This window comes from Gossypium hirsutum, chromosome A08 (genome assembly GCF_007990345.1).
Source record: "Gossypium hirsutum isolate 1008001.06 chromosome A08, Gossypium_hirsutum_v2.1, whole genome shotgun sequence".
Classification (NCBI taxonomy): Eukaryota; Viridiplantae; Streptophyta; class Magnoliopsida; order Malvales; family Malvaceae; genus Gossypium; species Gossypium hirsutum.
In genome coordinates, this window is record NC_053431.1 from 124,952,340 (window position 1) to 124,973,921 (window position 21,582).

Consider the following 21,582-nt stretch of genomic DNA (forward strand, 5'->3'; position numbering starts at 1 on the left):
TACAAAATATAATTCAATAAGGATTTTTTTATTCAATTAATAATTAATAGGAATGAAATATGAGTAAGCATAATGGTCAAAAGAAAAATAAAATCAAATGATTTTAGATGTTTGTCTATCAATTTTTTTAAAAAAAATATATAATTAAAATATTTTTTATATTTTTTCCATCAAATAATTTGAATTCCATTAATTTGATTAATATGGTAGCATGGTTAAACAGGTAAGAACAAATATAATTCTTCTCAAATTCAAATAATTTCCTTTTTTTTTTTATGTTTTATCACCATAAGGGAAATTAAGTATTTGGAAGGCAATTTTACAGCAATAAAGTAAGCATATCTTTAATTAAGATATGCTAATAATTGATATTTATAATAATACAGAAATTGGAACAGAATAATGTTTTGTATAATTAATCTAAGCTATATAGAAAAGGGAAGTAAAGGAATAAAGTATGAACAAAAATGCTAGAATTCCTCCAATGGTAAAACTTGATGCTGAACTAACAACATGGTATCCAACACTATACTCTGTGTTTCCATTCTTCACTTTAACACTTGAAGTGCCTATCATTCACCAAAATATAACTTGTTACCATCTTATTAATAGTCTCAAACATAATGTAAATGTTATAAGAATCGCTGAATCGGGCCAAAGTTGAACTTTTAGTTTTCGGTTTAATCATTTTTGTTGAGGGAGGTCGATTCCTGGAAGAGATGCTTTTAAAGTGTTGTACATTCAGAGCTGACGATTCTCTTAATAGGTTGGTCCTATCCCTGAGTTAAGTTAAGGTTTTGTCTCTTAATTCTGTCAAGAGCCCAAATTAGAAGTGGGGTTTACGGAGCAAGAGTGACTTGTTGAATCAGATAGTTCATTATATATGGGTCACCTATCAAGGAGATGTTTGTGTTGTGTGCTTACTAGCGTTTAAACTCTTGCTTATATGGCATCTAAGGGTAATATTAGCATACACTTCATTAGATGTTATATAAGGAACAAAGATTTAAACCCTACTTTTGATAAGTGATCCATGCGTCAATCTAACAAGGCACTCTTGCTTAGTGAATTTCGCTTTCGGTGTGAACTTATGTCAGAGTTGAAGACAAAATTATGTCTCAATTTGAAGACATTACTTATCAATTGAAGGATCTATCAACTCCAGAAAAATGACACTTTAAAGACTTCTTCAGAAATTAATATCCACTCAGCTTTTTTAAAAATAAATTAATAATAATTAATAAAAAAGGTAAAAGTTTGAAATTTTAAAATCAATTATATTTAACCAGTTTTTCTCTGCTGGATTTTTAGTTTTTATTGATTTAAAACAATTTTAATTATTTTTTATAACATATCATTAATTGAATTTACAATTTTCGATTCAGATCTCGTTGTGATAATATTACGTAATGTAAAAAATAAACAAAAAATAATTGAAGAAATCAACAAAAGTCGTTTAACAAGAGGATACTCACAATTATATTCAGTCCATCCAATGGTCTGGTTTTCAATATCATATATGACCAACTTATTAGAAAGCACCAAATCTGCATTTTCAAGAAATTCAAATAAATTATAACATAAACTATTTTGGTAATCATAATTTTGTTTTGAAAATTTAAATTTCGAGTTTGGTATGTAAAACGAAAATTTTTAATTATATTAATTATTCAAATTAAAAAATAATATTTATAATAGTAAATTAAAACATACCTCCTAAAAGAATCATCTCCTCTTCATTAGTAGATTTAGACCCACCATCTTGCCAACCGATACACCGCATATCATTCTAAAAAAGGCACATGAATATGTTAATTAATATTTTTTAAAACAGATTGATGGTCGAACAATCAATCCAATTGGTTTAAAAGACATAAATTATTAAAGAAATTATAAAAATCAATTCAACCCGATTCAACTCTTCATATTGATTTGTAAATCAACTAATTCTTTTACTTCTTATCGAATTAATACTAAACTGATTTCTTGTTCAATCAATCCAACTTAAATAACATTGATAATTAATGTGTAAAATTCCCAGACACAAAAATCAAATAAATTATCTAAAACCCACAAAAAGAATCTAACAATTGGTTGCCAAATAATAATAACAACAATCATGCTTTTGGATCATACAATTAAATAAACTTTTTGTACTTACACGAAATCTGAATAGGTAATCATGTGGATAAACTGTTAGAACAAGAGAATCTTTAAAAAGGAGCTTTATCACTGGAAATTCATCATCAACACTGCAACAACACAAGAAATGAAGCAAAAAATGGATATTATTAGTAAACAATAAACTGTTACAACAGTTATACCTTGTATTTATTTAGAGATAAAATTATATAAAAAAATCAAACCTGATATTAAACAAGTTAGAGAAAAAATAACATTTACTCCCTGAATTTAGTAACTTTTTTCAATTTAGTTCGTTAATTTTTTTGGGTTCATATTAGTATTGGAACTTGGTGACTTTTTCTAATTTTGGTCCCTGTGATGACGAAGCACTATGAGATTATGTCATTTTACCACTTAGTTCATTTATAAAAAAATTAATAATTTTTAGGTGAAGATGTGACATGGTATCAGAGTTCATTGTTAGCACATTGACTACAACTGAGAAAAGTACTAAATTTCAGGATTAATATGAACAAAAATAAAAGTTTAGAAATTAAATTGAAAATAATTACCAAGTTAAGGAATTAACTGTCGCTCTATTCTTTATTTTAAGGTTCATGTTTATTCATGTATATATGATTGTGTATATATATAGAAGAGAGTATAATAGTAGTGTCTTACTTTTTGTCATACTTAAAACAAGAAAATTGGCCCTCTATTTTTTCCATTTCCAATGACTTTCCGGAGGTAATCTAATTAACAAAAAAGAACATACAATGTAATCAGTAAAGGATTAATGTGAAAATCCAAGTAAATATAAGGGGGGCAATTGATACAAACCTTTTGAATAACCTGTTCGTGAATTGTGGTTGGAAGATAGGCTAAGGTTGTGCCACTATCAATGATTGCTGCATTTTCATCAATACTACCAAAAAAGCTTGTTTCAAGCTTAACTATGGTATCTCCAATATGTACTTCCTTTAGTGTAATTTTGTAATGTGACCTATAAGATTGTTCATAAAAAAGAGAGAGAGTATATTTATCAATTTATAGACTATGAATTCACACTTCATAATAATAGGAATAATTTAACAAAATAAATTAATAATTGGACCGAATTTTGAAATATAAAAAGTAGAGGGACTATTTTATAAAATATATGATGGCATGAAATATATACTTTCTTTTCTTTTCTTTTTTTTACAATTGGGAATTTTTTTTTCACATTTAAATAAGAAAAAAGTTTGACATCATATGAACTAAAAAGTATAAGAACTAAAACCGGTCAAATTATAGTAAGGACTAAATCCTTCAAAAACACATAATTTAAGGACTTTGTATAAAATTTGACCATCTTGGAGCCTAAAGTCCTAAGTAAAATTTTTTATATAATAAAACCAAATTCAAAGATAAATTGATAAGTGATTAATTTATATTGGAACCATAGGTACTGAAAAAAGAAGTAAGAAATGTAAAAATAGATGACTTACTGTCCTGCAATCATTTTAGTTTTATTCATTTGAGGTCCTACCACTTCACCAATTGCAAAGATTCCACCTCCGTCCACATTATCCAAACAATGTGCGAATTTATTTTTCACTACTCCGTTTTGAGCTAGTTGTGAAATCATGGATGAATTTGCTTGTCCAAATCCAATGATTCCATCAACTGATTCACTTGATGTAGTTGTCTGACCAGCTCGTTTAGACCCGCACCTAATTGAAAAAAAAAATGAAAAAGGTACTTAAAACTCTAAATTACATTATTAACAAAAAAAAAACTATAGTGCATCAAAATATGTTCCAATTCCTATCATATCTAGGGATAAAATTGAAATGTAAATAATTCGAGTTTTGTTATTCGTAAATAATCTATTCCTATCATATCTAGGGGTGAATCTATAAAAGTTTTTTGAGAGGTTGGGATTAAGTTATAAATTTTGATAAGAGTTAAAATGCAATTTTACTATTATATTAATTAATATATTTATAATTTTTTAAAAGAGTAAATTATTATTAATTTATAATTTTATACATTTCAAAAGATAAAAATTATAAATTTATAATTTTAAGAGGATGAAGACTCCTGTCTGCCCCTCCCGTCACCCTTGATCATATCAAAGTTACCCTGTAGCAATCCTATACTTAATAAGACATCATTACGTAATTCTACCAAAGACTCCTTTATATACACTTTTACCCACTGTTGAAACTCTCTCCCACATTTTCCTCCGCAAGAGAACCCCACTTTGGGGACTTTTGAGAACTAATCTTCTCTCCCTCTTTTTTTACTATACTCTCGTGATCACTCAGCTCTATAATTCTTTATTTTTCAAAAGTGAATAGTCATCAAACCTTCAAATCTGAACCTTGTATCAACAAATCCAAATTTATGAAGATAATAATAAAATCATTTCATCCACGTGTTGAGTTTTAAAAGTTAAAAAAGACTTTTTATTTAGATTTTTTACTTTGATTTATCAACCCACCAAAATATTTTACCCTTTTAACATTACATTTACCAGGAAATATATATTTTAACCTCAAAAACTATGCCAATGCAAACAAAAACATTAACCAAAGAGCACCAAAGTAGAACCACCCATCTATTTGCACCTAATTGAGAATAGGAAATGGATTAGAAACATATATATATATATATACATATATATTCTTAGGTACAAATAAATGGTCATTTTCAAATGAATTCATGAACATTTTAATTTTTTAATAAACTAAGTATTATTATATGCGGTAAAAGTAACATAGAGGACCCTGTATTAGAATTCAAATTGTATTTTGCTCTTTATATTAAAAAAAAATGAGCAAAATAGCCATTGTATAGTAGATCAAAGAGTAAACTAGTAATTTTGTTAAAAATTTCCCTATTTTTTTAACAATACAAATGAATAAGATTTTTAACATAAAAGAATAATTTTCTCTTTAATCTAATGTACATAAACTAATTTATCTATTTTTTTAATAAAGCGAACAAAATGTGATCTGACTTCTAATATAAAAACTTTCATAATATCTTTACCCATTATACGAATATACCAAACAAAGGGCGAGCAAAAGTCTTCATCCACAAAATTCTTAGCTTCACCCATTATTATAAGTAGCATGTTCATGAACTAACCCGAATACTATACTCCCGTTTGTGGGTGAAGTTTGAAGGTTACCAGTCACTTGCTGAAGTTCTATGGTATCTTTTACAAAGTATCCACCATTTGAGGTCCCGTCACCGTAAGTAACATAGTATTCACATTGAAGATCAGGCTTACAATCTTTGAGTTTACCGTCATGTGCAGCAGCACAAAATTCATTGTTACAATAAACCAAACTTGAAGTGGATGATTTCTTGTGGTCATATTGTTTTAATGATATCTGCAATTAAAAACAATATTAAATAATTAAACTCTTCATCATAGTTTAAAAAGAGATTAATAGATATGAAATTATTAAAAAGGGAACATACACCAAGATCACTTTTTTCTGGACATTTGTCACAACCAACACAATTAACCCATAGAATGTCACTTCCTGTATCAACTTGTACATGGTATTCTTCTAATGGGTTACCGATTTTAAGTTTTGCAAAATAAAGCCTGAAAGAAGAAGAGTTAAGTTTTTAAGGCAATGAAAATAAATTAAGCAATTAAACTTAAAAATAATAGTCACCATATAATTTAAACAGCTGAATTTTCTAATGCATAAAGATGAAAATAGAAATATGAAGGTAAAAGTACTCCCTAAAAATATATAATTAGTCTATATGTTAAATCAAATAATAAATTAGCTGTTTTGTTAAAAATTTAATTCATTTCTACGGTTCAAAATTGATCCCTATACATCAGCATAATGTACAAGTGGCATGTTACATATCACTGTTCACGTCAGTTTTTAACAGTACAAATAGATGAGATTATTAACAAAATGGACCAATGTGCTCTTTGAACTAATATAGAATAACTAAATTGTCTATTTTTCTAGTAAAGACAATAAAATACAATCTGATTACTAGTAGGACATCCATAATACTTTTACTAAATATTGAAAATAAGTGAGAAAAAATGCCTTCTTTTTAGTAATTTGGACATTATTTACCCAATTACTATTAACCAAACATCAAAATCTAGTGGTCAAATTCCTAACAAAAGGTCCATGTACTATGGTTTTTTATGGGTTTAGTCCTACTAAAATTCAATATTTTTAATCTCTATTTCTTCGAAATGTGTATTTCAATCTAGAGATATTTTTTAATCAAATGATTTTAATCAGTATTTTTACTAAAATGCTAAAGTGTTGTCACATTATTGTATGTTTTAGAAAATTACTGAGAAAAAGTGATTAAATACACCAAAGTCGCATAATACAATGACCTTTTACACAATTTAACCAAATCTAGCCAAACCAAATTGGTAAAAACACCTCTTTTTTAGTAAATTGTTTTCTAAAAAAGTTGTGAGCAACTATAGACTAACAATAAATGCTTTTTGTCAATTATACGTAATTTTGATTTATATAATAATAAATTTAGACTCAATCCTTACATAGGCTTAATTTGTTATTATATGTACAATTGCCTACAAATATTAATAGTGTTTAGTTGCTCACTTTGGACTAGTCAATATCAAAATACACTGAATTCGCATACTACAAGGACTTTCTACAGAATTTAACCAAATCTAGCCAAACAAAATTCACGAGAAGAATTTCTTGTTTCCTCAAACATAAGATTAAAAAACAACAACAAATAATAATTTATTGGATGAAAATAATTCATAAAAGAATTAAAAAAACAAAAACTAACCCAGCACCAGAAGGATGACCATCACCACCTAAAGGCACATCAACGTCAACGGTAGAGAGAAATCTGCCATGGCGACGCATATCATGAGCTTTCATAGCCCTTAAATGATTTCGTTTACCTGCAAATTTATGTTTTACATCAAAAGTGACAACATTCCCATAAGCACTACAACCAAATTCCCCCACCAATGCCGCCACCAGTGTCACCGCCGCCAATGCCAATCTCCTTAGATCCATTTTTACTGCCCCCAAAAGAAATGTTTTAAAAAAGTTATTGCTCCTCCTCCCTATCTCTCAATACATTCAAAATTTCGGGGGTTTATTTTATTATTTTATTAATTTTTGTTATTTTTCTGGTTTTTTTTGTTGTTTTATTTTACAAAAGGGAGACAAAGAGATAGAGAGACAAAGAGGAGGAGAAGGAGGCCAAGGCAAAGGCCAAAAGCCATGAAAATGGAGGAGGGAAAATGGTAGGGAAATAGGCGTTTTCAACGGCGATTTACATGCCTTATTTGTAAACACCATATCCATAATTCAATTTGTATTTTTTTTAGAAAACTATAAAAAGGTTTTTCTTATTTTGTTCATCCACAAGTTTTTTTAAAAAATATTAATGTTTTAACAATCATTTTAATTCAGATCACCGACTAATTAATTTAATCAATCGTCTCGATTTAAATAAATTATCAAACACATTTAAAAATTAAAAATTAAAATTTTCTTTTCTACTTTTTAGTAATTTCTCAGTAATAGGTAGTTTAATTTAGAATTTGATTTTAAGTTGGTTGTTTTAGAAGATTAGATAATCTTTTTTAAGATGATTATTATTCCATAACATAAGTTTCTTTATATTCTTTTTTTTTTAATTTATATTCTCTTACAATTACAATAAAATCTAATTTTTTAAATGATTTTATCGATAATAAATAATTATACATCTTAATTTTTCAGATAGTACGAATTATAATTACATAATTAAATTCTTAAATATACAAATGTTTTGAAAATCACGATGCTGCATAATTACTCCTAATTCTCCTAATTCTCAACTCATGAATTAGAGCAACTAGCAAAAGTAATTATAATCAATTTAATAATTTTGAATTTTATGATACGCAAGTACTTCCCATGGAGAGATTTCTCTCTCTCATTTTACAACCCTGAGGCGCCTAGTTGTTCCGCCGCTCATGTGGTCGGCAACCTAGTTGACCGCCACAAATTGCTCTTTCTTCCTAGGGCTTCTTGCCTCTTCGTTCTTTTCTTTTTTGGCACTCTCCTTTGTTCTTGTTTTTTCCCCTTCCTTTTTGCTTCTTCCCATCACGTATTTTGTTAGGCCACGATCATCCTCCCCGTTCATTTTTTGGAGTCGCCATGGGCATGCCTTGGGGCTGAAGGTTTTCGTCTTCGGGGCCTCGTTAAGCAAGGGCGGTGTGTCTCTTTCATCAAAGAGGCTCCCTTTTGATGGCTTGGATGACCTTCCGTGGTGGAAAGGGAGTAGTCATCGGTAGAGGATAGCAAAAATCGATTTTAACGAAAAAACAAAAAACCTGACACTTATTTTTTTTCCGGTCTCGATTTAGTCAGTTTGGACAGTTTTGTCAATTTCATTATCAGTTTAACTGCTTCTCTCAATTGGTTTTCGGTTTTTGAATCCTGAAACTGAACGAACCAAAAAAAACTAACTTATATTATATATACATATTTAATTATTTAAAATATATTTATTTTCATAATAAATAACAAATATATTTAATTTTTAATTATTTAAAATTGGAGTCAGTTAACTGCAAAAGCCAACCGAATTAACGGCAATTCAATTTAATTAGTTTTATCAAGAAAAGTCAGCTGGTTCGGTCTTAATGTGTTAAATTCGATTAAATTTGTTCCAAAAAAAAAAACCAACTAAACCAACAGACTAAACGGATTGCTCACCCCTAGTCATGTCCCCTACATGGTTGTTTTAGGTCGCGACCACGATGTCATATTCGGTTTTAGGCTGGTAACCCCAAAAACCGCCATTGGGGTGGGCAGTATTGACGCTGCCATGCTATTTTGTTGTGCAAGGCTGGCTACTCCCTATAGGATACAAATGGTGATTTCTTCCTAATGTCATGTGCTATTATATGGACTAGTGATGCACCATTTGACTGTTAGGCTCCTTTCTGTGATGATTCCTGCGCAGGGCAAGCAAGGATTTGACAAAGGACTCCCACGCCCTATGGTATTTCTGATTCCCATAAATAAGCTGTCGATATTACCGGCAAAAGTTGAATGAAAAAAAAAAAAGGCATGGTTAATGGTATGGAAGTCTGAATCAACATCCTGTCACATGTATTGCTTGTTAAAAGCCATTTATAAATCAAGAAAGACAACAGCAAAATGATCTGTCACTAAATGCAATTACATTTATAAACTCATGCAACCTTCTGAACCATAAAACCTTTATAAAATAATAAGCTACCACCCCCCAAAAAAAAGAATGCTACATTATAACCAATCTAAATACCAAAACTGATTCAATTGACTCGAGAGATCAAAATATATCACAAAAGGTCAATAACACTTTCATGAATAAGCACTACATAGTTCAAAACTGTAAGGCACCTCTAACCTTCACTTTGCCAGTCCGTGCATCCCCAAATGCCCACCGCACGATGCATTCATTAATATCAAGACTAAATAAGCAGATTCAATGGAAGTGTAAGAAAATGACCGGCTAACAAGAAAACTACCTTTCCATGGAAGTGTATCGATTTGATCAATGCTTATGTTTGTTCTTTTTTGGATTAGAAGAAATCATTCCGTATGCTTTGCGTCTCGACTCTGATATGTTGGTTGCTTGACGACGCTTTTTCTTGCCATGTTTTGATGACTCTGAATCCTCCAATTTTGTGCTCTCATCTTCCTTTGATTGCTCGGCAGTTTCTCTTGACCTTTTCTTACTGACCTTTTGATGTCTTTGCTTCTCCTTGAGAAGTTCCTTAATCCTCAATTTCTGCTGGTACCTCTTACTATTGGGTACCTTCCATTCCTTATCTGTATATGGTGCAAGCTTCTTTAAAGAAACGTATTGATTCAATTCTTTCTCATCCAAAGCTAGTAGCTCACTAGGCTTCAACCCGAATCTATTAGGTTTGATCTTGACATATTTAAATCTTGTTTTCAAGTCTCCAATTGTATCCTCATAGTCCAAATTATAGAATTCCTCCCACATTTCGTTTAAAGCTTTCTGAACGACAGACATTTTACGCTTCCTCTTCCGCTTACCTTCCTCAGTCTCCTCTTCCTTACTTTCCTCGTCATCTTCTTCATTATCATCACTTTCGTGTTCTTTGCCCTCGTCATCACCATCACCATCATCTTCTTTTTCATTTTCATCTTCATCTCCATCTTCATCTTCATCTTCATCTTCAACATCATCCTCTCCTTTTTCTTCTTCCTCTCCTGAATCATTATCGCCACTACTCTGTAACTTGTTCTTATTCCTCTCCCTTGCAGCCAAGAAACCATCATGAGACTCTAGCACATCCCATCCTTTAGGAAGTCCAAGCAACTCATCCTCCTTATCGAAGTCTGGTTTTTCGATTCTTTCACTATCACTATTTAACTCAGCATCTTCGTCATCATAATACTTCTCATCAAATACGGCCTCCATCATCTTATCATACTCATCAGGATCAAACTCCTCCTCCAAATCCTTTGCACTAAACGGACAATCGTCTTTGTTAATCCCTGCAATCTCCATAACCTTCTTCATTCTCTCCTTAATTTCTTCCTTCTTCAGATTCTTCAAATGCTTCAACTCCTCCTTCCTTTCCATTTCCGCAACCCTCATTCTCTCCTCCTTCCTTTCTCTTTGCGCCTTCCTCTTGCTCTCCTTCTTCCTCACTGTCCCCTCTACTTTCCGAGAATACCCTATCACTCTATCCTCCGCATTCTCCTCGTGCCTAAAGTTATACTCCATCTCATACCCCTCCTGTCTCTCAATCTCCTCTTCATCCCTCAACACCTCATCCACTATGTCGTTATCAATCTCAAGATCCCCGCCTTTCCTCTCCTTATCGATCCACATCTTGTTCTTAAAAAACTCCTTCAAGAACTTCGAGTTCTCATCGATTTCAGCATCCTCCCCGAAATATTCTTCCAACTTCTTAGAAAATTCACCATGGTTTAAGCCTTCTTTTCCCTCATCATCCTTACCCTTTTTTTCCTTTACTCTTAAGAAATCTCCATCATCTTTGTTTTCAATTTCTTCAGTTGCATCCAAAAGAGCCTTCTTTATCTCTTCTTGTTCTTCATCATAAGTCTTTACCTTCTTCTTCGTCTTAACAGAAGCATCCTGTTCATCGAAATCAGGCCCTTCTTCAATCAACTGCTTTGCAACCACATCTTTTAAATACATTGACTTCTTATCTTTCTTTTTTCCCTGCTCGGTTTCTTCTTGGTCCGATTTGCCACTTTCATCATCATCATCAGACTCAAAAAGCTTCACATCTTTTTCCTTCAATTTTGGGTCCCGGCTTCTCACCTACATGAAAACATTGAAATTTCATGACAAAAAATCACTAATAAATTGACAAAAATTTCAATTTTCACACCAATTAGCAAAAAAAAAAAAAAAAACACTTTTTCCTTCAATTTTGGATCACTGCTTCTCGCCTACATGAAAACATTGAAATCTCAAGATAAAAAGATCACTAATAAATTAACAAAAATTTCAATTTTCACACAGTTAGCAGAACAACAACAACAATGATCTCAGATTACTAAAACAAGTATTTAATTCAAAACCAAATCAGATTAAGTGATTAAACTCACAGACTTATCAAAATTACAAACATTCTAACTGCCGAATGCATGAAACTTTAGTACAGTTAGGTTATCGCTTCTTTTATTCCCTAAAAACGAATCTAGATGATAATAAAAAAGCAATATCATAACAAAAATAGAAAAACAACCCTAAAAAACGACACTAATTAGCCTCAAAATAACTTACTTTAAAAAAAATCAAAAAGAAATTCCTTACCCGAAGTAGAGCTTTAAAGAAATCTTCATCTTTCGCAATTTGGTCAGTAAAGTCTACTTCATCGTCGTCGTCGTCATCATCATCAGAAGATTCTTCATCAGATTCTTCAACGTGACCTTTCTTCTTGAGCTCCTCGTACCTCTGTAGATCCTCCCGCTTCTTGTTGTGCTCGAATCTTCGAGCATAGTCTTTGTTGATTTCAATCTTCGATATGTCGTCGTTTTCGGGACCAACATCGTCGTTGAATAGTTTCATACCCATTGTTTTTGGAGCTTTGCCTTCCCCCCTCTAACTAAAAAAAATTGGGAATATTATTGATTTTGGGAAGAAATTTTTGAGTTGAGTTAAATTGAATTGAGTCGGTGTTAGAGAGTAGATGGGCGGCTGTCTAGGGCTAGTTCCCTTGAAAGAGGGATGGGAACTAAAAAGAGGAAATTAGGGTTACAGTGGAATAGTTTTTTGAATAATTTTTATAATCCGTTAGATTTTATGACCAAAAAAATATAATCCGTTTGATTTTGATGACGTTGCATGATAAAAGTTCAATCCAATCCAGCAATATGGGGGGAGAGATACATCTCACGTGTCCAACTCAATACCCTCCACGTGTCCTATACATGCTATATTTTACATGTACAAAATCCAAAGCAAGCAAAACACAAACCCTAACGGAACCTAGAAAAGCTCTTTCTTTGGCAGTGAAAATTGAAAATCGACGGCGAAAATGTTGAGGCTGGCGTCGAAACGGTTGCTTGGGCTAACGTCAAGGGAGATCCCGTCACGGCCCGTTCAGATTCTGCCACGTCTTTACCACGAAAAGGTCATCGACCACTACAACAATCCCCGTAACGTCGGTTCCTTCGATAAGAACGATCCGAACGTCGGCACCGGTTTGGTCGGAGCTCCTGCTTGTGGCGATGTTATGAAGCTTCAAATCAAAATCGACGAGGAATCGGGGAAGATTGTTGATGCTTGCTTTAAAACATTCGGTTGTGGATCGGCGATTGCGTCTTCTTCTGTTGGTATGCCACTTTCTTTTTCTTTTTCTTTCTCTTTTTCTTTTTCTAATTTCAATTTTCGATTGCTAGGTAATGAAATTTTGTTTGATTCCGGTGCAAAATTCATGGAAAAAAGCACTGATTGACTAAAATTCCGTTTTTGCACTGGAAGTAAATAATTACTTTAAAAACTTAAACTAAAACTTTTTTTATAAAGAGAATGCACGATTTATCCATAATATTGAATAGAATGATTATGTTAAATTACTGTTCCATTTGGTTAATTTTAGGGATGAAGAAAGCAATAATCTAAAACCAAGTGTTTGTGTGTCAATGTTATTGAGAGGGCCTAATCTATTCTATGAATCATATGCAATATTTTGTAGCTCCGACATCATGACAATGGCCTTCAAATTTTGTGAAAGGAGCTATGAGTACCTTGGTTTTTAATATATGTAGTTTTTTTTTTCTCCATGTTGCAGCTACTGAATGGGTGAAAGGGAAAAGCATGGACGAGGTTCTTACCATTAAAAACACGTAAGTACGAGTACCCTGTCTCGAATTAGTCTATTTTTATGAATTCGACTCATATCTTCATATTTACTTGGACTCAGATTTGGATATTGATCCAAAACATCTTACCTACATGTTCATGTTTGAATATGCGTGGGACATGGTTACTTTATGAAACAACAAAGAGCTTGGATAACATAGTTTCTTCTAAGGATGTTTTGTAGTTTTCCCATTTTCCCCTTTCTCTTCTCTTTATTTGCTTATCGGGTTCCATGTTTATATGTGGTTTGTATATTTTATCTTTGGAATTAGATAGGTGAAATTTGGTTATCTGATATTGAAACTGGTTAACGCAGTGTTTGGGAACTTAGAATGATAGATTTGGGTTTCAAGAAAGTGAATTTGAAATCCTTAATAGATAGATAGGAATTTTAAATCCATGTTCCTAAATTAATTTAAACATATATATAGCAAATGAAATCGAAATCCCTCACATGATTAATTTGTTCCTGCTTTCTCTTCTTAGATCTCGTTTAATTTGAACTTTTTGTGGTTAGAAAGGTATGGTCATAATTACTTGATGCTGTAGACACAATTCTGGGTTATGCTTGTTAACTCTTTGTTGATTTAGTACTATAGAATGTTCTTTATTCTCTATTTACAAATGTTTGAAGTTTTAGTTTAAATACTGTTGCATGATATATTATGGTCTGATAGTGGTAATCAAATCATAGAAAATGGATGTTTTACTCAAATAAGGTTTCTCTGAGGATCAAACCATGCTATAACTTGATGTACTGAGCATTTTTGATTAATTTCCAGATTTTGATTTAATAACAACGTAAAAAGACATTTACCTAGACTTTGACCAAGTTAACTATAGGGAAAGAAGAAGATATTTGATGTGATTGCTAGTCTTTCATTGCAATATATACGGTGTAAATTGTTTTTTGATTCCTTACATAGGTAACTTCAAAACATCAAATAGTAGTTCTAAGGTGATTATATAGATATATGGGTTATTGTTGCCTAGATTTTTTATTTTCTCTAAGCGTTCCCTTGTCTTAACACTTTTGTTCGAAACATATTTAGGTACGGGTAAAAAAGTATGATCTTTCTTATGTATAAGACCAGAAAAAATTGAGCGTAGTCCATAGAATTACCCAAAACAGAGCATAAGCTAATTTATAGCTTCGTGGGTTAACCAGCTGATCTGTCTGTACCCTTCTAGGTTTTAAGGCTATATATTTTATTAAATTAATAGGAAATATAACATATTGTAGAAGAAAAGAGGTAAGGAAATTTAAGAGTGATGTCCAAGAATGCTTGTTTTGTGTACCCGGGCATGTAGATTGTAGGGTATACAACTGAGGCTTTGTTTGCTGTTAATACCATAAATTGAAAACAGATTTCCCTTTTAAATGTTTCTTTCAATCAAATTTACTCGAGCTGGACTACAAAGGTGAGCATTCTATATATTTTTTTTTATTCTTTCACTAACATAAACATTGCCAGGGAGATTGCGAAACATCTATCACTTCCACCGGTTAAGCTGCATTGCAGTATGCTTGCAGAAGATGCTATAAAGGCAGCCGTAAAAGACGTGGAACTTAAACGTGCCAAGTTGAAGGGCAATTCAAGTGCTGATGCTGCTAATGCACCCATCGAGAAGGCTGCTGATGCCTGATGTCTGTTTATATGCCCGATTGTAAAAAAGTCTGGACGGTTTGCTTACAGAGAGCATGTAAGGTAAGACTAAAATGAAACCAGGGGGGACATTATGAGGACACATGAATGTTACTTGTTTGGAACGTATGTTTTTGTTCAATGGAAAAATTATGTAAGTGAATAAATCATTGGCCCAATGCGTATACTATAATTTGTAATGTTCAATGTTCCTAGTCTTCTCTTCTTTCCTTGTTTGTGGTTTTGGCAGTGTACCATATTTGTTCAAAAAGTCGAGAATTTTGTGATAAGAAATAGTTTGCATTTGAGATATTTTGGACCAATTTTCTTTGCTTTTTTCCTTTTTATTTATAAGTTGAGTTTGGTCCAGATTTATTCTTTAATTTATTAAGTTAGTGTTTCAGTTGGATATACTCAATGTGATTATTGAGTTGAACAAAACCTGTTAGGATGTCTAAAATATATTTTTTTAAAATTTGCAAAAGAAGAGTGCAGTGAACATAATATGAAATGATTATCAAATTAATGTATTTATTAGATGCTAATTTGGTGATAGAATTTAAAATGCATGTAGTTAAGCAAGGGAAAAGGGCAATATGCTAAACGCATTGTGATTCGATGAAGTCAAATTAATTCATATTAAAATGAACTGGTTTTATCATTTTTCTTCGTACCGTTACCATAGTCGGTGTCCGGTTTTTCAATTTATTCCATCTGACTGGCAGGTTTGCAAATACATTTAGATTTTGGAAATGGGGCTTAAAGGGATTAGGGCAATTTCATTAATTCATGCTTGAATTTGGGTGCTAAAATTGAAGCTCAATTCTATATGGTTTAATTTATTTGCCTGTAAAGATCCATAACAACAAATTAATGGAAAAGAGTGGTATAATTTTTTGCCCTTGCCACTTGTACATATTTTCAGTTCATTTTTTGAACTTAAAAAATATAAAAAAAAATTGATTGTGTAACATAATATCATACTGTCATATCATCACTTGAATATTTTAAAAATTATACAAATTTTCAATTGATGAAATAGTATAGTCTTAAAGTGTAACTATTATTGATTTAATAATTAAACTGTTGATTGAACGGGTTAGATTATAGGTTTTCAATTCAACCAATTTCATATTTAATTGCTAAATCAATAATAATCAAATTAATAATTATAAATAAAAAATTTAGAAAGCCAATTTAACTTGTTCAATTGTCAATTTTTGTCCATTTTTATTTTTATCAATTTGAAATAATTTCCAAGTCAATCGAAGGAAGTTTTTTTTATTTCAATTTGTTATATTAATTAGTTCGCATTCACCTGATTCAATCTTGTTCCAATAATATTTGGCTATGTCATCAAATCTTGATAAAATTTAAGTTTATAAACAAAAACAAATGTGATTATCAAGTTCATAAATCGAATTGGTACAACTACCAAATAAACTAAATTTTCTAAGTTGAGATATAGAAAATTATATCATCTCTAATGGAAACATCATAAGCTCAAAACCAGATTCAATGGGAAAAAAAGAAGACAAAAATGGAACAAAATGCCATTCTTTGTATCATAATTAGATAAACTGATAAACAAATGTTATTCAAAATTACAAAGCCTGGTATTTATATAAACTATCCGAGGATCGCCATCATAACCTAACCTGATTTTTTTCCCCCAAAATTCAATAGCAAATTAATGCTATTGCTAAAAACATCAGATTTTGGACCCCTATAATTTAAATCTAAATTTATCATATGCTGCAAAAGGTTAGATTAAAAACAAACCAATAGCTATGAACCAAAAAGGGTCAATTAGTTAAGAACAAAAAAAAAATGGCCCATACATATATAATATCCCACTTTATGTATCATTCCATACTGTGAATGTTGGGGTACCATGGCATACAGCCATATTGCTTGACCTTTGTGCAATGGTGGGAACTGCTGTGGGCACCCAATTGTTGCATGGTGAGGCTTGACTTGTTGATGATGATGATTGTTGTGAAAGGTAGTACATGCTCCTCGAATGATATGGATCCGATGATGTGTACACGTTTTCGTACCCGAGTGCTTTCACTTCGTTGTTGCTGTTGTCTCCGAAATCGTTGCTTTGGTTTTGGTTGGTATCAGTAGGAATGACTGTTCCTAAAGGGATAGCGTATCCTCCGTACCCGGCACCGTCGCTTACGGTGTTGTTGTAGATGACCGAGTTGGTATTAGAGCCGGAGCTATGTTCCATTGAGGAAGATTCCATGGCCATTAGGTTGTGTAACACGGATGGTTGGAAGAAATTGTGGGTGCTTCCTAGTTGGAGTTGATGGAGATCGTGGAAGGCGTGATCGGGGTCGGAATCTTGCTCTTGTTTGCACCAAATTCGTTGTCCGTAAGGGTAATGCATGCTGAAAGGTTGAGCTTGTTGATATGCAATGGTAGGCCATCCTGATGTACCGTAAGTGTTGATTCCGTCGGGTAAATGCGTATTAATGTTGTCACCGTCCGACCTATGTACCATATCCATAGCCATTTCCGCTTGCTCAACGTCTTTCAATCGTTTGGCGGCGCCACCGATCGGTAACTGACTGCTTTCTAGTATGCTCTTGACGTCATATCGACTCATATCGAAGTTGGTTACCGCATTCAGTCCTCGGAATTTTATGGCTGCAATGTCATAGGCTTCTGCTGCCTCTTCTTGTGTACCTACATTCATATATACATAATGCATCATCAAATATCGGTCCTACAATAGTTTAACACATGATACGAATGATTAAAAATGCATAAATTTCAAGTGAATCATAGGTAGAGTGGCAAAAGGACATGTATCAAGTCTCGTTAACATCAAGTCCGAGCTCGATTCTTAGACAATCTCTACCCCTTCCCCTTATTAAAAAAAAGCAAGTTGTGGGTAGGGACTCATTTCAGAAAGGTTTTCGAGATTTCATCCATCCGAAGTCAATAGAGTACCCTTCAACGGGCCAATATTGTGTCTTCTGACTCTTTCGAGAGCCCCAGTTAAAGGTAGGGTACACAAAGCAAAAATGCCTTGTTCAATCGAGTAGTGACGCACGGCCTCCTACTAATAACGTTTGAGCCCGTGCCCCTTAAATCGCAAGTGAAGGCCATGTACGCTACCAGTTAGCCAAGGCCGGACACCATCAGAAAAAAAAATTTCAAAGTGCCGTCCACCTAAAACCGACTAAACCTCCAACAATGCAGAAATTTGAAGTAAACTTACTGAAAGTTCCCAAGTAAAGATCTTTATTTCCTGCGACTCTTCCAATCCTTGCTTGCCATCTTCCATGTTGATGGTGCCTGTTTTCAAGAGTTTTACACGATATTTCATCATCTGATTCATTAACATCACATAAAAACATAAACCCAAAATTCGAAACTTAAAGAAAAAATATACCTTGTAACACCTCTATACATGGAAGCTCCTCGAGAAAATCCACTACTCTTTCTGCAACAAATTTGAAACACATAAAGCTGTACCATTATTTCATGCATTTGTAATATTTGTATATATAAGTTTTGTTCCATCAAATATATATACAAATGCCATTGTTTATATAATGCTATACCTTCGCAGTGAAGCAACATACTCCTGCCTTGTCATGTGCTTCATCTCTTCCAACTCTTTTTCATAGTTGCTAATCTATAAAAAAAATTGAAAAAAAGAACATAATAAATAATTAATAGTAAACAAAGACCCTTAAATATAGGCACATAATTTCCTATTAATGGGGAATTGGGCATGCCCTTTTAGGAACACACAACAACATTGTATATTATATCAAATTTTGAAAACCATTGAAGCACGCACTGGAGACACAGTTGCATGGAAGAAGAAGCAAGAACAAGACAGTGCTTGTAATATATATACACTTACCGGAAAATTAGTTGTTGTAGTAGTACCCCAATACTTCAAAGCTGCTAAATCATAAGCCCTAGCTGCTTTTTCTTCTTTGTCATACCCTCCTATAAATAAAAAAATGAAAAAAAAATATTAGGCCATGAAAGGGAATATATAAAGCATTTATTTATATATCCATTTTGTTACCTACCCAAATAAACTGCAAACCATGTTGTTGATAGCCCCAACAATCAGTTTCATGTGAAATTTTGCAGAAAAATGGAATCAATGAGTTAGTAAGTAATAATAATATTAGTTTATTGGAAAATGGATGAAGAAACAAATTCCAATGCCCTTTGTGCGTATATATAGTGATAGAATTAAAGAAATATGTATTATTAGTGAATGGAAAGACGATATACCTTGTCTTCCTTTACGACTTTGTCCTTCTCTTCTGCAACTATTATCCCATAAATGAGCTTCATATCTACCTGTCCATCTATGTCTACAAATACCCAGAAATTTAAAATAAGAACCCTAAAGTTTTTACAAGGAAAAAGTTAAAAGGAAAATGATGATAATAATAAAACCTGGTTACACCACGGTATATGGAAGTTCTTTGGCCAAAAGTGTCGATAGATTTCCTTGCCACCGCTTCATTGGTGCCGGTTTGGGTGATTTCTACACCTGTTGACGGTGGTTGTGGTGGTGTTTTCTTGTTGTCAGAGGAAGAACTCTCTCCACCGCTTCCACCGCCGCCGCCACCAGTGCTCATCGAAAGAGACAAAGACTGCGGTGCACCACCTCCGCCGCTGCCTCCACCACCGTTGTTTTTAGTCTCGACTTGTGTCGGTGGTGGTGCAGGTTGGTTTCTTAACCAAGTTTTGATCATGGATAAACCTATGGAGTTGCCGCTATTGGTATTACTATTACTGGCTCCGTGAGTAAGGTTAGTGTTGTTGTTTGTACTGTTATCCTCATCACCTCCTCCATTGGTTGTCCTTGCGGTGGTGGTGGTGTAAAGAGGGTATTGACCGGTGGTTGTATCGTACATGGTGTGACAGCCATGGTTTCCAAGGAAGTTTTCAAGCTTTGGTTCTTGGGTATTGCATGAACTACCACCCATCACCATTGAAAGCTCTGAGCCTTTCATATTCCAATCTGCAACAAAAATAAAATGAAAATGAAAATGAAAATGGGAAAATATTAGGGTTTTTTATATGAAGCTAGTTAGTACCACCAAAGCAAACCTTGGGGTTGATTGCTGTTTCTATTGAAAGCTTCAAGTATGCCAAAAGGTGGAGGTAGATTAAGAGAAGGAACCGATGAGTCTCCAGAGAGATCGAAGCATTCGCCTGAGACATCGGTACCGGAGATACCATCAGAGTTGAAACCGAGACGGGAAACTGTGGTTTGAGATTGATGATGATGATCAACAGGTTCTTGTGGTGATAAAGAAAAGGCTAACCAGTTGTTCATGGAAGCCATAACAAAAGTTATAACGAAAACAAAAAATGAAAGATTTTTTAGTGATTTCTTTTTATAGTGAAATGATGAACAAAGGGAGATGTGGAACTAGGTCATGCATGAAAGTTGAAACTGTAAAGAAGATTATAAGAGAGCAAAACTTTGAAGGTGTAAATAAGGAAGAAAGGAAGAGGAAAAGGCCAAGAAAATGAAGAGAAAAATCATCTCTTTCAAACAAAGAAAATGAAAGATTTATATAAACCCACACCCTTCTCTCTCTCTCTACTTGCACTTTTCTTTTAAACTTCTCTCTCATCAACAATAATATCATAAATGTAAGAGGGCAGTCATAGGATTGTTGATTTCACTCCTCACTTACATTAATATAATACATTATTTTCACATTCACGAACTCCGGATACGAAAAATATCAAAATATATATATTATATTATTTTTTATACATATTTTATTATACGAGTTACCAATAAATTAATTTAATTGGTAATTTTTAGTCACTTACGTGATTTATTTTTTGTAAAGAGAGAAAAATTATTTGTACGTATTTTTATTTATTTTTTTATAGGTGTTTTTATAATCAAATAGTGCAATACATTTATAATAATTAAGTTTTTTTAATGTTATTATACTAGTAATCAAACGAGGCATAAATGATTATTATTGTATAGGAAAAAAGTTTCACGAACGAGTTTAGGATTATGTTAATTAACTTGTGTTTTTAGAGGGTAGAATAATTAATTTATTTATGAATTTTTTTTATTTTATTTGAAAGTGATAATTTCTCAATAATAAAATTATAAAAGTGTGAATACATAGATATATTAAATTTTATATAATATAATATTTATAAAAAAAATGTATGCAAATAAGTGGTGTTTAAATTTCACTAACAAAGTTCAATCAATGGTACATACTACTTTTAATTAGGGTTGAGAAAAAAAAATCAAGAAATCGAAAATCAATATGAACTCAAGGTGTTTAAATTATTCACGGAAGATAAGTTAAAAAATATGGTTATTAAATTCAAAATGAGTTCTATTTTTTATTTAATTATTTTAACTTTTATGATTAAATTGTAAATATTTTGT

General features: G+C 32.3%; 4 protein-coding genes across 6 annotated transcripts; 1 reads left to right on the top strand and 3 right to left on the bottom strand.

The window, feature by feature from the left end:
- Positions 1-317: 317 nt before the first annotated feature.
- LOC107928312 (aspartic proteinase 36) lies at positions 318-7,322 on the bottom strand. The gene is made up of 10 exons (XM_016859505.2): positions 6,937-7,322; positions 5,602-5,731; positions 5,263-5,510; positions 3,615-3,839; positions 2,965-3,127; positions 2,806-2,876; positions 2,162-2,252; positions 1,714-1,789; positions 1,476-1,547; positions 318-569 (listed from the first exon to the last, which is right to left on the bottom strand). Exons 1-10 carry the CDS (start codon positions 7,170-7,172, stop codon positions 421-423), a joined length of 1,461 nt encoding a protein of 486 aa, XP_016714994.2. The 5' UTR covers positions 7,173-7,322; the 3' UTR covers positions 318-420.
- A 565-nt stretch (positions 7,323-7,887) lies between these two features.
- On the bottom strand, positions 7,888-12,427 carry LOC107928361 (protein KRI1 homolog). Of its 3 annotated transcripts, none has more exons than XM_016859564.2 (3): positions 11,962-12,427; positions 9,668-11,463; positions 7,888-9,180 (listed from the first exon to the last, which is right to left on the bottom strand). In XM_016859564.2, exons 1-2 carry the CDS (start codon positions 12,220-12,222, stop codon positions 9,694-9,696), a joined length of 2,031 nt encoding a protein of 676 aa, XP_016715053.1. In that variant the 5' UTR covers positions 12,223-12,427; the 3' UTR covers positions 7,888-9,180; positions 9,668-9,693. The 3 variants fall into 3 exon arrangements, with proteins under 3 accessions (XP_016715053.1, XP_040931148.1, XP_016715052.1); XM_041075214.1 differs by lacking the exon at positions 7,888-9,180 and adding an exon at positions 9,321-9,582; XM_016859563.2 differs by lacking the exon at positions 7,888-9,180 and having other exon boundaries at positions 9,321-11,463.
- Positions 12,428-12,550: 123 nt separating this feature from the next.
- Positions 12,551-15,468, top strand: LOC107928382 (iron-sulfur cluster assembly protein 1). The gene is made up of 3 exons (XM_016859593.2): positions 12,551-12,983; positions 13,442-13,496; positions 14,988-15,468. The coding sequence occupies exons 1-3, from the start codon at positions 12,686-12,688 to the stop codon at positions 15,157-15,159; spliced, it is 525 nt and encodes a 174-aa protein (XP_016715082.2). The 5' UTR covers positions 12,551-12,685; the 3' UTR covers positions 15,160-15,468.
- A 1,233-nt stretch (positions 15,469-16,701) lies between these two features.
- On the bottom strand, positions 16,702-20,732 carry LOC107928277 (AP2-like ethylene-responsive transcription factor BBM). Its single transcript, XM_016859466.2, has 9 exons — positions 20,259-20,732; positions 19,599-20,169; positions 19,431-19,513; positions 19,220-19,228; positions 19,045-19,133; positions 18,737-18,810; positions 18,565-18,615; positions 18,391-18,467; positions 16,702-17,852 (listed from the first exon to the last, which is right to left on the bottom strand). Exons 1-9 carry the CDS (start codon positions 20,494-20,496, stop codon positions 17,017-17,019), a joined length of 2,028 nt encoding a protein of 675 aa, XP_016714955.1. The 5' UTR covers positions 20,497-20,732; the 3' UTR covers positions 16,702-17,016.
- Between the last annotated feature and the right edge of the window lie 850 nt (positions 20,733-21,582).